General features: G+C 44.4%; 1 protein-coding gene across 2 annotated transcripts in view; it reads right to left on the reverse strand.

Moving 5' to 3' along the window:
* LOC147880131 (carbon catabolite repressor protein 4 homolog 6-like) overlaps positions 1 to 17837 on the reverse strand; it is a 98170-nt gene that overhangs the window by 70506 nt on the left and 9827 nt on the right. For both annotated transcript variants that reach the window (XM_087372143.1, XM_087372144.1), the window contains exons 3-4: positions 1083 to 1249; positions 864 to 929 (exon numbers count right to left, since the gene is read on the reverse strand). In XM_087372143.1, the coding sequence (XP_087228269.1) occupies positions 864 to 929; positions 1083 to 1249 (233 nt within the window). The remainder of the gene's footprint in view (positions 1 to 863; positions 930 to 1082; positions 1250 to 17837) is intronic.

Below are 17837 nucleotides of genomic sequence, written 5' to 3' on the forward strand. Positions count from 1 at the left end.
GTATGTAGACTCTCTGTCTAAAGTGTTCTTCTCAACCTTGCTGCCCTGAATGTCAGCCTAGGTAGGCAGCCCTCCAAGCTCAGTCTGCAGCTCTTCCTTCTCTCCTGGTCCTCCGGGAATAGGCTCCAAGAGTAGGTCTCCTGCTGCTCCTGACTGCTTGTCTTTTGCTGCTCCAGAAGATGTCAAATGAGGGCCTGGAGGCCCTCCTTTTATAGGCCCCCAAGGGGGCTGGCAATAACTGACCAGCAAGCCCCATTCTGGCCAACCAGTCTGTGGCTGGTCCAGCCCTATTAGAGCTCACAAACCGGGGCCTTTTTGGCCCACTCTTCTAGGGCCTTGGCCCTCCAATCAAGGCAAGGTCCCAGCCCTATATAAAGGCAGGTCCATGCCTCATAGCCTGATCCAGCCCTGTACTCACTTGCTGATGTCGGCGCCATCTGTCTCAGGTCTGCACAGCCTTGTACCCTGCTCAGTACACTTGCTGATGTCAGTGCCACCTGTGCGCCTCTATTCGGGGCCTGTTCCAGCCCGTACAGACAGTCCTTTAAGCGCCTCTGCCAGGCTGCTCTGCTGCCCACATGACAGCTCATGTGCTGCCCATGTGGCAGCCCCTTATGGCTGTGAGGTGCTGCCCATGTGGCAGCCCCCTCCCTTACCTTTTCTTTTGTACACATGCCCTAGGTCTCCCTCCCCCTTCCTCTCCTCATATGGGGGCTTACAGATGGGGGGTGACCATTCCAACAATCATGACCACTAGTAATATGGCATACATAGTCAATGTAGGGTGTGAGTAGCAAACAATTCTACAAGTGCAACTTGGAGCAATTAAGTTAACCAAAAGACAAAGAAGTTAAAAAGTTAACCTTAAACAACCCCACATAGCCTTGCAATGCCAATTCATCTTGTAACTCTTTGAAACGGTCAACTTCCTGCAAAAACATAAAGGAAGAAGAGATTTATTGAGAATTAGGTGTAAAAAAGAATTGGATAGCAATACTACACTTTATCTATTTTTAAAGCATTGGTGAAACTTGTAGCTTGCAAATACATAGCAACAGTTTTATATGATGAAACTAGTATACCTGAAGACAAAGTATGTCAGCAGAGCACAACTCCAATTCAAGCATGATTTTCCTTTTTCGATGCTTCCAATCAAGAAGTTCGGCAGGCACGTGTCTATACAATAGTTTTCTATATAACCTGATATACGCTGAAGCAAGGATGTTGTATGATGCAATAACAAACCTTTCTGTAAAAAAAGAAAAGGGATAGGAGTAAGAACTGCAAAGAAAGAAACATTTTAAATTCTTAGCAAACAAAACACTCCAATTCCAATGTGTTATTTGCCGTGATTACTGCTTAGCCAACACACCTATAAAAAACATTGTGAAAATATATTACTCATCCAAGTAACATTTAGTTGACTAGCACAACTCATGAACAAAAATCACTTGTTATGTATTTTCTAGACCATTACAAGTAAACATAGGCAACCTTGGACCCAACCTCGAATGAAGGAATTTAAAGTTGTGGCACGCACAATCACCATAGGCATGTAGGTTCAGCAATCTTAGGCATGTCCTCTAAAAGTGGTTACTCCCAAAAGTGAGAAATTGTTATCTCACATACCTCTCCGAATCCTACCCATTTTGCACAATATAGAAGGCATAGTCGCAATGTCATTGAACAGGATGGTATCTCAATCGGCACATGGGAAATTTGTGTATCTATTGCTGTCTAGTTTTCTCTCTCCCTCAGCATCCTAGATGGTCGTTCTTGCAATGTTTGCAAAAATACCATGACTCAACACTAAGGATGCTTCGAGCTTCAAAGAGTTGCCACCTATACTACATTTTCAGTCCAAGTATATCCCTATGGTACACTCCTTTCTCTCATATATAAAAGTACTCTCACTAGTCCAATCTGTTACTCATACTCAACATCACCAAAAAGAGGTTGTTGACCTGTAGTTACGTAACTTGTGTGATCTGAAGGCCACTTGCAGCTCACAACGACACCTTTCCACAACCACCAAAACCAATATGACAGCAAGTACCCTGCCAAAAACCCAGCCACCAATGTATCGACTTTTTTTGCTCTCTTGCATTGTTATGCTCTTTCTTTCAGATGCAAGCATTTATGCAAGTCTTTGCTACCAGCACTAGTAAGTCTACCCATGCACAAGATAGATCTTCAATAGCTTGTTTGCTATGTCTACTAATCTTCCATACTGGCAAAAATCATTGAGAAAAATGAAGCCCTAGTTTCTTGTACTCAGTGGCCACTGTTTCATGCTTGGCTCTTCACGCATTTCTTGGTTCAGCAAGAAGGAGCCTATAGTTGCTACTTCAAATTGTGAAGCTGAGTACAGGCCAGCCTTCACAGTCACTGTAGAGTGTCTTTGGCTTTGCAAGTTACTTGGAGATCTTGATGTCAACCAGGCATCTTCTACCATAATCTACACTAGAAGCTTTGGCCGTCGCACGTATTCCTGTCCTTCATGCACATACCAAGCACATTCAAGAGCACTATCATTCAAGAGCAACTCTCAGCTGGAAATATACGGTTGTCCTACATTGCCACGGATAACTTAGCGAATCTCTTCACGAAGTCTCTACCACGACCCAAGTTTGAAGCTTTACACTTGGTACCATTTGTTAGGTGATTATGCTTCCCTGTATTATGATAGGTTCCTATAGATTTATCATGATCGAATATGTGCAACCATGATATAGCTTTCAGGTCTACCTAAGACATATCCAGGATACTTCAACCATACCATGGAGGGGGGTTTGTGGACAGTTAGTCCTTGCACAACCTTGTAGGCTAGTTAGGGCACTTAGTTCTAGTCCTATTCGGAACCTAGTACACTTAGGACATGTTAGTTCTAAAGTGAATTTGGTTGACTTTGGACCTTATGTTGGCCATCTCTTGTACTTCCTCACTATCCATTTGCAAGTACACTTCAATTCCTTCACCTTGTTGTTTGGTCCCTTGCATTCCATCTTCCTTCCATTGCTCCCACATCCGACACACCATTTGAAACCTATGGTAGCTCAACCACTAATTCACAAATCCTGCACCATATGCATGCCACATAGCAACTTTACATGAGGTCAACTATCTCCTTGAGCCAACAACTGTCTCTTACACGACTATCGCGAAAGGTCTTCTACAAGACATCACCTTAAAGAGCATTAGTCTAGGTTTTTGATGCGTTGATCAATCAATGTGCTTTGCTGATGCTGTTCTTTTTTTTTGCACTTAGAATCAAAATTGTATTCCTAGCGCAAAGCATTGACACATGTGTTCATAGATTGCTAAAGCAATCATAAGCAATGATGTTCCCCTTGAACAACTAGCAGCAAACATTTGCAGCTTTGAGGAAAACAAGTACAATATCCTACAAATCGTTGTCAATGTGTAAAGCCAGCACAATCAATAGATCAAATGATTCAAACCTAGCATCTGCCTTTGATGCAAGCACCATCTACCAATACCAGCCCATCATCAACTTGATTTCTACTTGCTATTCAATCAAGTTCTTGATCAAAAATGCAAATCAAATTTCAGGTTAACCCAAACATTGCAAATCAATCTCATATAACCTAGCTCACATACCACCTGAAGCACAAATAATTCATACCTAACCATAACAATAGACCTTTATACATCACAGCTAGTGGACTCAACTCGTAGCCATAGATTCTGTACATGAAGACACCATCAAGTCTCTAGTCCAAAGCATCCTAGATGCCAAGACAGCCAGACAGTAAGACCTTGTGTCTCATACCATGAAGGGGACATTGTCATGTTCCTTGCTCCCACACCAGTATACTCATGCCATCCAGTGGTACTAAGTGACGCTCCACTCTTTGAGTAGGCCAAGGTGCCCTAACTCATCGGACACTATCCTAGGTCATCATCCTAACGGCCACAATCTTATCAAGATTATCGAAACATTATCCATCGTAGCTCCTTGTTTACTCCCATTATGTCAACATTGACTTCACAAATTTGAAATTGCTTCAGCAAGTGTTACATTTTATCAAGCAATCAAGCAAGAAATTAAATTTTCAATGTACTCGCCTTTAAAGGCCAATAAATCTATTCCACACAATTCTTTGAATTTGCTCAAGGTCTTAATCAGTGAGCTTGAATCAAATTTTAAAGGAAAAATTCTAACATTGCAAATCAACCTCAATTAACCCAACCGAGAGACCAACTGAAGCCCCATGTGCGTTATAATTCATACCTAACCACATACATAGGCCTAGATCATCCTCAAGTTAGACAGACTCCAATGTGAATAAACCAATCTATAGATCAAAGGTAGTGGACTCCCCTCCTAGCATGGATTTTGTACATCAAGCCACTACCAAACCTCACAACCTAACCGTAAAAGCTTGTGTCCGACCTCACCCATGAAGGAGGCCTTGTCATGTTATGTTCCTTGCTCTAAGGAACTTTGCCTGAAGGCATGGCTTCTACTAGCACTAAGTGAGGACTCCACTATTTGCATAGGCCAAGGTGTCCTACCTCATAGGACACTATCCTAGGTCATTGTCATAACTCCTACAATCCTATCAAGATTACGCCGCATTGGCCAGACTCAAGCCGACATGGTACCACTGAGACAGGGACACAGAGACCACATGCGCGACAGAGAGTCCTCAGAGTACACTCTATTGAGGTCCGACCTATCATAGCCTTCCTCAGGGGGGGCCGATAGAGACGAGGGGTCACTCTGGACATAGCTCAGAGAGTTCAAAGAGTGAGGAGACTGTGTCCCCCACCGCAGCGCGAGACAACTCAACAGAAACAGATATGAGACATCTTCGCAGCCCACCAGAGAGCCATCACTATACCAAGCTACGGTTTCTGATTCTGTTTCTGAGTCCTAGCACAGAGACTGACTTGTTTTTCAGTTTGTACCTGATACTTGATAGATTGAGATACCCTAGGGTTTCAAGTTCATATAGATGCTGCAATTCAAAAGGGGGCATTACAAGATCACACATGTCATTGATATGTGCCTCCATGAGGTGCATGGTTTGCTTTTAAAGCAAGCACACCAACAGGACGACACCCTGGTACGTACTTGATGTCATTAATTTGAGCCCTTATAGCATGCTGTGGAGAGAATCTGCTCATCATGTGTCTCAGGAAATGCGCGATTGGAAGGAATGTGCCTAGAAGACTCCAGGTTGTTCACTCATTATGAGAGGGACAATTGGAAGATGGTGGCATCTAGATTGCTCGAGTTCAAAGGCAAGAACATGACTGAAGGTGGTGCCATCTGGTACTGCCTTGGATGGACCTGTGTATGAGGATGGTTTGCTTGTGCAGGACCGGCGGACCTGGAGAAGCGGGAGCCACTGGTTGAAAGGCCAGGAACCGGAATCGACAACGAATCGTTCCAGAGGGTTTCGTCATGAGAGCTGCTAGGGCTTCATCGACGAGTTGGCATTGGGCCAAAATGTGTCAATGAGAGGAGGTGTTGGAAAGGTCACCTCCCCATCTGTAAGCCCTAAAATGAGGAGAGCATGGGGGAGGGAGACCTAAGGCAAGATATGCACAGAGGAGAGAGAGAGGGGGGGGGGGGGCTGCCACATGGGCAGCACCTCACAGCAAACAAAGGCATGATCATCACAGGGTATGAGGGCAAGTACATGCCCTGCATCTGGTCTGAAACATGGCAAGAAGAGGCGCAGGAAATGTCGAGGTCTATGAGCAGGTACAAGGCCTGCAGGAAGCCTAAGAGCAGGCGCAGTTATGGCGGGGGAAGCCTTGAAGGGGTCAGCATTGGACAGGCCGGGTTAGGGCTGGTTGGAGCCGGCAGGTTATGAGCAGACAAAAGGACTGGACCTGCATGAAGTGAAGGGCCAAAGGCCAACATGCTGCAAACTTAGCTCTACACCGGGCTGAACCCTAAGCTGTCTACCAGGGCAGCAAGGTGCTGAGATATTTGGACAAAGAGTATACATACGCTCGAGGTGGAGCACGCGGGCTCAAAGATCTAGAGGTGCCAAGCAAATAGTAGGAGAGCCTTTTGGTAAGATAAGAGATACCAGGCCGATAGTAGGAGAAACTTTTGGTAAGATCAGAGGACCACGATTTGGTGGAGCTTTGGATCTATCTTTTGTATTGTGTCCATAGCTTTGGACGGAAATATATTGTTTTGGTGGATTCTATATCTGTCTTAAATCACTGTCTATTTGCTAGTTTGCATAACACATGTGAAGCACGTTCAGTATTCCACCCACACACACACTATATGAGCTCCTCGGCTATTCTATCCGACTTCCACTGTGTATACCCTCTGTTGATTGATTTCTAACACTAAGGACTCCGAGTCAGACAAATGTTGTGACTTAGAGGGGGGCACCACAAGACTACACATAACACCTGGATACTTCCACCGGTCCGGGTAATTTGGAGTTATGCTTAGGATTTGATTCCCGGAGTATGTTATTTGGTTGCATACCTTGCCAGATGGAGGACGGATTGAAACATACCTTGAGACCATGGTGCCTAGAGGAGTTCAAGCTATTCACCAGATCCTGGAGGATTGCAAGCTATTCGCCCATTATGAGCGGGACAATTGGAGAATGTTGGTACCTGGAGAGCTCAAGTTCGAAGGTGGGTACGTGACTGAAGGAGCTGACACCATCTGGTGCTACCAAAGATGGACTTGTGTACCAAGAAGGTGTGCTTATGCAGAACCAGACCTGGCAGGGCAGGGGCCACTAGATGACAAGCCAAGAAGCGACATCGACACCGCAATGATCCAGAGGGCTACAACACAGTGTTGGAGATAAGTGCACACTAAGTGTACTATTTCCTAGTCTACATTTGTCTAAGTCTAAGTCTAGTCTTTATGTTTTGAGTGTGTGCCATGTGGCACTTCTACAATTATCCCATAAGCACTCTTGCTTTATGTCTTGTACTTTGGCCCATATATTCATGGGTCACATCATTGTAATCTATCTGTCTAAGCTTGTGTCTTGTCTACACTCTTCTCAAGGTATTTCTTGTCTTTCAGTCTTGTTATTTCGTTTCCAGTTTCTAGTTCTAGTTCTTGCTTCCATATTCCAACATGGTATCAGAGCTAGGTTGATCCCTCTTCTCCCTCTTCTCTCCCCTCAGTCTGCCTTTTCTCAGATCTCTCCCCCGCTGCAGATCTGCCCCTCTTCTCATTTCTCCCTCTTTCTGCCCCGCCATTGCGCTCCAGATCTGCGCGCCAGATCTGTGTGTTTCTGCTCCAGATCTGCGCCAGATCTGCGCTCCAGATCTGCGCATCATTTCTGCCAGATCTGAGCGCCAGATCTGCGCAGTTCAGCCACAGATCTGAGCGCCATTTCTGCCAGATCTGAGCGCCAAATCTGCGCAGTCCTGCTGTCACTCCTGCACCCGCTCCTGCTGTCGCTCCTGCATCAACGTACCTGCTGTCCGTACAGATCAGCACCGTCCATACGCCGTCCGTATGTCGTCCGTACTCCGTACTCTACACATTGTCGTCCGTACGCCATCCGTACTCCGCTGTCCGTACAGTTCGTACAGTCCGTACGACTGTACAGAATCCGTACCTGCACAGGCCGATTTGTCCAGCTGTTGTTCGAGATCTGCTCCATCTTCACGGAGATCTGCGCCATCCGTTCGACCTCCTGGACTGCGCCCCTTTTTTTTGCACCTCTGCCTCTGCCTGAGATTAAGGTACTGTGCTTTGCCTCTTTCAGTTTGCTTAGCAGTCTCTCTTTTTGGTGGTTCCTCCTGCTTCGATGGGCTGTCATATGCTATGGCCTTGACAAAGTGGTGAGAGAACCGGCTTCTTAAATCTCTCCTCTCATTTATTTCTGCAATATTGTAAGGGAATAGACATTGCCCTTGCATCCTAGCAAGAGGTAAGACCTTCCCACATGGCATCTCCTCTCATTCTCTCATATCTATCGACAAATTCAATGGGTCCAACTTTCATACTTGGCAAATCAAAATCAAGTGCCATCTTATGAAAGAAGGTCTTTGGGACATTGTTCAACGTGCTGCTCCCGAAGGTCCTTCTGAGCAAGTTGTCACTGCCAAGAATGACAAAGCCTATGCTATCATATTGCTCAGCCTTGGAGATGATTACATTCATCACATCTCCGACATACAGTCTGCTCCTCAAGCATGAATCACTTTGGATACCCTTTTTGGAGCCTGATCTAAAAACTCTAAGATTGCACTCATGATCTCATTCTTTGATCTACATATGCAAGAAGGAGCTACTATAGCCTCTCATGTCAATTATCTTCGCAGTCTTATGGTTCAGCTTGCGTCAGTCAAGTCTCCCATCTCCGAAGATATTGCTATTGTTGTGCTTCTCAAAAGCTTACATGACACCTATGCTACTCTTGTCACTACCTTTAAGTATCATAATAATCCTTCTCTTGAGGGTATCATCAATGCTCTCCAAGAGGAAGAAAGAACTCAACAACGAAAGGTAACTGACACTGCATTTTTAGCAAAGAAAGGAAGTTCTAAGGTAAGAAAGCCTTGCACCCATTGTGGCAAGACTAATCATGTGGAGAAGGACTGTTTCAAGGCTCATCCATGCACCATTTGTGGCAGTGATAATCATCGGGAGAGCGACTGCTACTCCAAAACCTCTACATCAGCCCCTGTATCTACCTCAGCCCATGTTGCTGCAACATCTCCATCAGCTGATCCTGTTGTTCCTTCCTCACATGATGAGAAGTGGGCTTTCTGATTACTTCTATGTCTTGCCTACCACCTTGACCACCAATGATGTAGGTCAAGGGGTTCTAGTGTCTTGGTCTTTCTATTTGTCTACAGTCAGTCTTCTGTCTATCTAGTCTCGTCTGTCTGTCTATTTGTCTATCAATCTGACTGTGTTTTAGATCCATCTTGTCCCTACCCTTGTGGACCCATATGAGAATATCACTTGAGGAGGGGTGTCTCAGGATCTTTTGTCTGTCATGTTTTCTATCTGGTCTCTCAGTCTATCAATCTTTATGTCTGTCTTCTAGTCTTGTCTTTTTGTTTTACTCCTAGTGTCCACTTAAGGAGGGTGTTGGAGATAAGTGCACACTAAGTGTACTATTTCCTAGTCTACATTTGTCTAAGTCACAGGAGCTACTAAAGCATCTTCATTGATAGATTGGGATCGGGCCAAGATGTGTCGGTGAGAGAGGGGTTGGAATAGGACTGGTCACCTCCCCATTTGTGAGCCCGCAAATCAGGAGTGCATCAGGGGATGAACCATAGGGCAAAACATGTAACAGGGCTGCCACATGGGCAGCACATGGGCTGCCATGTGGGCAGCATGAGCAAGGACATACCTAGAAGATGGTAGCCACCATGGACAACAACAACAGCACGGAGCTGCCATGTGGCTGTCTACGATTCGAGGGGGCGATGAGACAGTGATGAAATACGGCAGACATCTATAGCAGCTGTACGGAGTAGTTTGGGAGGGCTCCGAGGCCTCCAGGAGACCTGAACAGGTGCAGAATGTGTACAGCATGGAGGCACCTTGTTTGGGGCAGTTTTGGGGCAGAGATGGGCCTCTATCATGGGCTGGAACAGCCTGGGCCAGTAGTTGGATGCCACGTGGCCAAGCGGGCCAGCAAAGGGGAGTACCCTACAGGTCAGTTTACAGACCTACCTTGGTCAGCTGGTATGGCTATTTGGGTTGGTTATTTGTGTAATCGCTAGCTCTCTCTCGTGGAACCTCATGCTCATAATTCACTGCAGAAATACTCATAAGAGCTCTCTCTCTCTCTCTCTCTCTCTCTCTCTCTCTCTCTCTCTACACATTGCTAGGGCCCAAGACAACATGTCGGGCTGGACCCCCGAAGGTATTTTATTTCTTGAAGACAGAATCTGTTACAAGAGTTCACTGCCTGACATATATCCAAAAATCCAACATAGAATAAATCATTACAAGAGCTCTAAGGCTCCCCTTCTTGGCAACAAGCCACTTGTCAAATTTCTACACTACTTTCCCAATTACATGCCACTAAGGGCAACTCTGGAGTCTTCGAAGCACTTGGTCACGCAAACCGCCTCCTAGACTCTGATTAGGCTCCCGTAGTGCTTAGGAAAATAACTCTTCCTAGTACCTTCAACAATTAATTAAAGCGCACCACCATGGCACCCATTAATTGTTAGCGCTTTGCATGCAAATAACACACTGAGGACCAATTCTAGTCACGGTGAGCGTCCCTACTAAACACATGTGCACACATAACAAATATAAATATATATATTTATTCTTTGGTTGACCGAAGTAAACGCTCTTGATCATAATTAAGGAGCTTTGACCAAGGGTCGAGGTGCCTTAATTATAGCCAAGTCTCTCCAACTAAAGTTGGCACAACTCTCCAACCGAAGTTGGCACAACTCTCCAACCGAAGTTGGCACATCTTGGTTAACCGTGGTTAACCCTCTTGGCGCATGCCAAGTCTCGTTGACCGAAGTCAACACTCTCTGACCGTAGTCAGCTCTATAGTTCTCTAGTTAACCGCAGTTAACCCTCTTGATATTAAACCAAATCTCCTCGACCGAGGTCAGGTTTACATGACCAGAGTCAAGTATCTTTGACTGTAGTCAATTCTTTGACCATTAAAAGAACTCTTTGACCATAATTAACATATATAAAACTCTTTAATTATGATCAAATAAATGGTCAACTGTACTTTGACTTAGGATATATACATCGTGGTGACATCCCCTCGGCTTCTATTCAGTTGACCTCAACTGAAAAGCTTCCTTGTAAACATTCAAAAGCTGTGGATGATCGGATAACATGTCTTCGTCCATCCACTTGGCATCTAATGCCGTATAATTCTTGAATTTTACAAGATACCTGTAAAACTCCTTGCCCTGAGGGCCTTTGCGTACAGTATGGTACACAATTTGCTCTAGCTGAAGGACCTCCTCCAGCTCATCCACTTCTGGTGGATCCTCTGATACTGGCTCTGTAGGTTCTGGTCCTTGGAATTTCTTTAGAAGACTCACATGGAATGCATTGTGAATCCTCCAATGCTCTGGCAATGATAACCTGTATGCAACGTCATTTATTCTTTCTGTAGCCCTGAAAGGGCCATACTATCTAGGAGATAACTTTGCATACACTTTCTGTTTGCCTTTAAACTTGCGAAGCCTAGCTTTTTCAAACTTCAAAAGTACCCAATTCCCTTCCTTGAGATCTAACTGTCTCCTATGCTTATCTGCAACTATTTTATGTTTCTCTTGAGACCTTTCGATTGCTGTCCTGACTTGGCTGTAAGCTGTTTGGAGGTCTCTCACAAATTGATCAGTTGCAAATATTTCATCCTTGGTCCTCAGGATAGGTGGCAAAATCATCTTCCCATAAATGACCTCAAAGGGGGCTTTCCCTGTAGAGCTGTGTACTATATTATTGTAAGCAAACTCTACTAATGGTAGGTACTTTTCCCAGTCTGAACCTTGGTCACCCACGTAGCATTTCAGCATATCCAATGCTATAGAATTTGCTACTTCACTTTGACCATCTGTATAGGGATGGAAAGAAGAAGAAAAATTCAGATTCGCCCCCATGTTATCAAATAAAGCTCTCCAAAATAGACTGGTCATTCTCGGATCTCGATCACTGACAATGGACTTAGGCATACCATGGTGCTTAAAGATCTGTGCCATGAAAAGCTTAGCCATATGATCTGCCTTTATGGTTTTGCGAACCGGAATGAAATGAGCTTGCTTGCTGAATCTATCAATGATAGTCCAAATTCCATCATTCCCTAACTTTGATCTTGGCAAATCAAAAATAAAGTCCATTGTAATACTTTCCCATGGTGCCTAAGGCACGGGAAGAGGCATAAGTAGGCCAAGTGCCTTCCGTCTATCATACTTCACTTTCTGACACGTAAGGCATTCAGTAACAAACTGATGTTTATCTTTCCACATCCCTGGCCACAAGAAATCTCTCTCTAGTGCTAGAGTTATTGCTGTAATTCCTCTATGTCGCATAAGGAGGTGCATGGCATTCCTCCAAAATCTTTTTCCTCATCTCCTGGGTGATGCATAGGCAATCATCTTTCATTAGATACCCATCTTTCAGGGAATAGTGACTGGTGGATTGCCCCTCTTGCATTTGCTGTAAAATCTCACCAAAATCTGCATCACTAGCATATTGCTCCCTCATGCCTTCTAGGTCCTGATGATAAGCAATAGTCACATTATTGACCTGGGGTCTTCGGGACAAGGCACCTGCCACTCTGTTCCGAATTCCTGGGGTACGGACAATCTGAAAATGATACATTGACAGCATGTTTGCCCATTTCATATGCTTCTCGGAAAGCTTGGTCTGAGTCAAAAAGTATCTCAGACTTTGGTGATCTGTTTTAACAGTAAAATCTGCACCCAAAAGATAGTGCTTCCATGTATGGATGGCATGAATTACAGCCAATAACTCTTTCTCATAGATTCCCAGATATCTTTCAGCATCACGCAATCTTCGGCTCTTGTAGGCTACTACATGTCCATTCTGATGTAATGCAGCCCCAACACACTCTCCACAAGCATCGCAATTAACATCAAAAGGTTGATAAAGATCCGGGACTACAAGAATAGGCTCTGTAGTCAACTTCTCCTTGAGTGTATTGAATGCTTTCTTTTGTGATATTTCCCATGTGAAGGCTGCAAATTTCTTAGTAAGATCATGTAATGGAGCTGCGATATCAGCAAAATGCCTGATAAACCTCCTGTAGTAAGAACACAAGCCTAGGAAACTTCGAACTTCATGCACAGTTTTCAGCTTTGGCCATTCCTGAATGGCACGGATCTTTGCTGGATCCATCTGTATCCCATTCTTGGATATTATATGCCCCAGATAATGGATTTCTTCCAGGAAGAATTCACTTTTCTTGCTGTTTGCAAAAAGCTGATGATTTCTCAACTCTTGAAAAACTATAGCAAGATGTTCCTTATGCTCTTCTTCGGTCTTTGAAAAGACTAGGATATCATCAAAGAAAGTACCCGTGAAATGCATGTACTTTCGGAAGATGCGATCCATCATTCTATTGAATGTGGCTGGAGCATTTGTCAACCCAAAAGGCATCACTAAGTATTCATACAACCCGAATGTAGTGCGAAAAGCTGTCTTATGCACATCTTGTGGTTGTATCCTGACTTGATGATAGCCACTCTTCAAGTCTATCCTGTTGAAAACTGAAGCTCCATTTAATTGATCCAGCACATCATCAATGCGCGGAATAGGGAATCTATTCTTGATGGTCATTTTGTTCAGTGCGCGGTAATCGACGCACATACGGAATGAACCATCTTTCTTCTGTACTAGCAGTACAGGGGAACAAAAAGGAGAAGAACTGGGCTGAATCAACCCCTTGGACAACAAGTCCTGCACCTGAGTCATAATCTCTTCTCGCTGAGTTGCACTAACTTTGTATGGGGGCCTATTGGGTGGCTCGCTACCATGCATTAACTCTATCTGATGATCTTCTGGTTTCTCTGGGGATAACTCCCCCGGCAAAGCATCGGAAAAGCAATCTTTAAAATTTACAAGAAACTGAAACTTATCTTTGTCTGCATCATTCATTTCAGCATGCATATCATTCTCTTTTTCTTTTACAAAAACCATGTACGCGGAATTTGCAGACTTTATTGCTTTACCACATGTAACATCAGATACAATGGGGATAGTCTCCCCTTTATTCCTGGCAACTAGACGCTGTCTTTTCCCCCTATGCACAAACTCCAGCACTCTTTCAGGAAGAGTCAACTTCATTTCCTTGCAATGAAACCAAGGCATTCTCAAGACTACATCATGATGTTTCAGTGGAGAAATGAAGAAGTCTTCCTGATCCACATAACTCTGTACATGAAGACGGAGCTTCCCTATCAAGGGAGTGACTGGCACAGGATTCCCACAGAACATCTAATCGGCATCCAAAGCCCTGCCCAACTCCTCCGTCTTAATTCCCAGCCTCAGGGCTAGGTCCTCTGATATGAAATTATCAGTAGCCCCTGGATCAAATAAAATTAGCGCTTGCTGGTCTCTGACTTTGCCCCATGATAGCAGCAATTCTCATTCTTCTGGCTTTGAAACATGACCCAGTATGTCAGGAATTCCTCCTGCCATTGGCTTTTGCAGTCCCCGTGGCTTCTCTGCCTCTTTTCCCTTAGAAGTTGAAGGATTTTCTGGGCATTGGGCAGCCACATGCCCCTCTTTGCTGCACTTGAAGCATTTCCCATCTCTACGAAATTCAGCTATCTGTTCAAGGGTGAATGGAGATTTGCCTTTATATGACTTTGAAAACTGAGCACCCCTCGGCTTCTGAGGCTGAAACCCATTTCTTTTCAACCTTGGGATACTATTTTTTTTCTGATTTTGAAAAATCAGTTTTCTTTCTTTCAACACGTCCTGCATGCAAGGATAATACTGTAGATGGATCTTGTAACGGCACAAGACTAGCTACTGAAGCTGAATGCATAAGGTCTTGAATGTTCTTTGCCCCCAAAGCATTCACTACTGCCTAGATTCTTGGATTAAGACCTACTCTGTACTTTCTCATTTGGGTTCCTTTGGAGATCTTTTTGAAAGGTGCAACCTGCAAATAAGCATCCCAAAACTTTTGGTTGTGCACATCCACTGTATCTCCTGCATCCATATGCAAACTGTCCCAATCTTGAAGAACATGATCTCTAAACTGTTTAGGCATAAACTGCTGGTAGAAGGCTTTCTTGAAGTCCTTCCACTTCTTTGGGACTGACCCATCTGTGGTCTGTGCACTCCACCATGCACTAGCTATCACTGTCGAGTGCAAACTGACCATTCTTAACTTGGAGGATTTTGAAAACTTTTCTATACCGAATGCAGCATCAAATTGCCTGATGAACTGCAATGCTTTGTCTGTATGACCATACTGTCCATTGTAGGTCATAAACTTGACAGATTTACCTCCCTCTTTGAATTCCTCGGTCTCTCTGGAAGACTTTCTCTTCCTAGACTCCTTGTGTTTCCTTCTTTTCCTTGATGGTTTATCTGATAAAGAAGAAGATACAGAAGTCCGAACTCGAGGTAGACGGTGATGGACTAGGAGATCGGTGATGATGCCTCGACCTCTTCCTGCTATGAGACCGTCCCCTATGAGATCTCTCTTTCTCTGGCTGTACACAAGAGTGTGCCTCTGGCATTGGCACATCATATGCTGCATTAGGCATAGCTTCTGCTTGAAACAAATGCTGAGCCCTTGGATCCTTTCTGAGATTTTCCATCTCTTGTATACGAGTGCGTACCATCTGTTCAAATTCTTGCTGAGTTTGCTGCACACTTCTCTATCTTGGATGTACATCCCTATCTTGTGAATCCCACTGGATAGGTGATTGAGCCATTTTCTTACAACTCATCTGAGATCTGCAAGTTTCTCACACACATTGTGTATGCAACTGATGCACACTGCCTTTGCTTTTCAAAGAGAAAAATCACCTCAACAAGGGGTGTCTTGCATTCACAATCTCTGCCAGTACCGGGCTGTCAACTCAAGGCATATACCCACAAAGTTGCCAAGGCATCAACAACTATATTGCCCCTTTTCTGGCTGTTGCAGAAAGCACTCAGAATGCATCTGATTCCCTTTTTCTGAACACAAAGGCATGCATTTTCTCTTTTTCGGCAAATCTCTGATTTTTCCTCTGATTTCTGCTGTTTCTGACAGTAGATACTTTCTCAAATAAGTGAAAATTGCTAGCAGAAACAGTCTCTGCAACTGTCCCTTTTTTTTTGGGGGGGGGGAACAGTAACCAGATGAAGTAACTGACTGGTTACTCTAACCAGACTAACTGGCTCTAGTCTGGTTAGATGAACAGACTAGTTAGTCTGTGACTAAACTCCAACCAGATGAACTAAATACAGTTAGGTAGACCAAGACTACACCAACCAGTTTGGTTTGGTTTGCCCACTAACTGAACATCTAAACAGAGTCGAGCTAACCAGGGTTAGTCTAACCATTGGTTTGCCATCTCAGCAGTCCAGCTGGCTGCCACATCAGCAGCTGCCTATCTGCCACGTGTCAGTGCCACATCAGCTTCCTGTCCGCCCTGCCACATCAGCACCTATCGCATGTCAAGGCCACGTCAGCTGCATGCGCTGCCATGTCATCATCGCACGTGTGGATGCCACGTCAGCTGGACCTGCTGGCTGCCACATCAGCTGTCTGTCAGGCCTGCCACGTCAGCACCACGTGTCCTCATGCGCCACGTCAGCCTAAGGTTCCAAACCTTGGCTGACTGATGCGTGGGACTTTGAAAATAGTTCATGCGATCGGAACTAAGCGAGGCGCAAGTGTCAACAACCTCCTTGGTTTGAGCACGAATTTCGAAATTAGGGCATACCTGGAGAAAAAATCATCCAAAATTCTCGCAACAAAAGTTCCTACTTCAGGAGTTGGTTGCACAAGCGGCAAGTACACTTCCAGTTTCACCCTTACCCAGATGACAAGAAAATACAGCTTGCAACAGGGTTTATGTCAGGAAAGGCTTTATTATGGTGGAAGGAACTCCAACCCAAACCTGCAACATGGATAGAATTCTAAGGGGTCTTCACGAAAGAGTTTCTGAAGAAGGAGGAAGATTACGATATCGTAGGCAAGCTCGAAGCCCTCGATATGTCCAAGCTGAATCTGACTTTTGAGGTTTATCTTCAGAGGTTTCAAGATTTGCAGACCAGAGCTACAAAGATGGATCCAATGACCTTGTTAGGTTTCTTTGTGGATGGTTTGCCTGACTCGTACAAGTTGCAGATCAAGAACAACAAGTGTACCACTTTGCAAGAGGCCATGAATTACGCGCGCATCTATGATGATACCATGGCTAACGCAAAGGGAACCACAGTTGCCGACACAGGTGGGAAGAACAAGAGGAAGTTCTTCCAGTCTACCATTGGTACCGGGGAGTCGAAGTCTATAGACAACGCCTCGAAGAAACATTTGACTCAGACGAAGAATGGTTGTGCCCGTTCCCTTCGTACCTTGAAGCTAAAGAAAGGACGTTGCTTCATATGCGAGGAGCAGAGCCACACTAAGAATGATTGTCCTAAGCACAAGAACCAATAGCAGGCGCTGGGACCGAAGCTCCATGCGGATCCAAGTACCAAAGCTAAGGGAGCTAATCAAGTTTCGATGATAGGTATTTCTGTAAATGTCATTACCTGCCCACTTTCTTGTAATTGCACTTTTAATACTTCGTTATTTGGTTCCCATGATCTTTTCCGAGTTTATGGAGAAGGTAGGGACCAAAGAGTTCACATTCTCTTTGACCCTGGCAGCTCTCAGAACTTTGTTGATTACAAACTTGTGCAAAAGATGGGACCGCCCACAATACCTAGCGATCACACCTACGAGGTGCAGCTTCTAGCTGGGAAGCAGTTTTGGGATCGCAAGATTGAAGCGCTTTCTATCCGGATTCAAGACTACACGACGACTCTTACGTGCTATGTCATGCACTTGGAGCATGTGGACTTGTTAATCAGAATAGAGTGGTTTAAAACCCATGATATTCGGATTGGATGGAAGGAACATACTCTTTCTTTTTCGGATAAGGACACCCAATTTTGTATTCAGTGTGATAATATTCCCTCTTCTCAGGGACCTATTGTATCTGCGATGCAGCTTCGGTATATATTAAATACTTCTCATTATGATGTGTATCAGTGTGTTTTGATTCCGCTTTCTTCATTTGTTATCTCTATTAATAACAAGAATGATTTAAGTGTGTTTGAACACCATAAAATGAGAACGTTGTTAGATGATTTCATGGATGTATTCCCTACTCAACTG

Source organism: Dipteris shenzhenensis, chromosome 33 (genome assembly GCF_047967505.1).
Source record: "Dipteris shenzhenensis isolate YYH24624 ecotype China chromosome 33, Dip_SZ_1.0, whole genome shotgun sequence".
In the NCBI taxonomy this organism is placed as follows: domain Eukaryota; kingdom Viridiplantae; phylum Streptophyta; class Polypodiopsida; order Gleicheniales; family Dipteridaceae; genus Dipteris; species Dipteris shenzhenensis.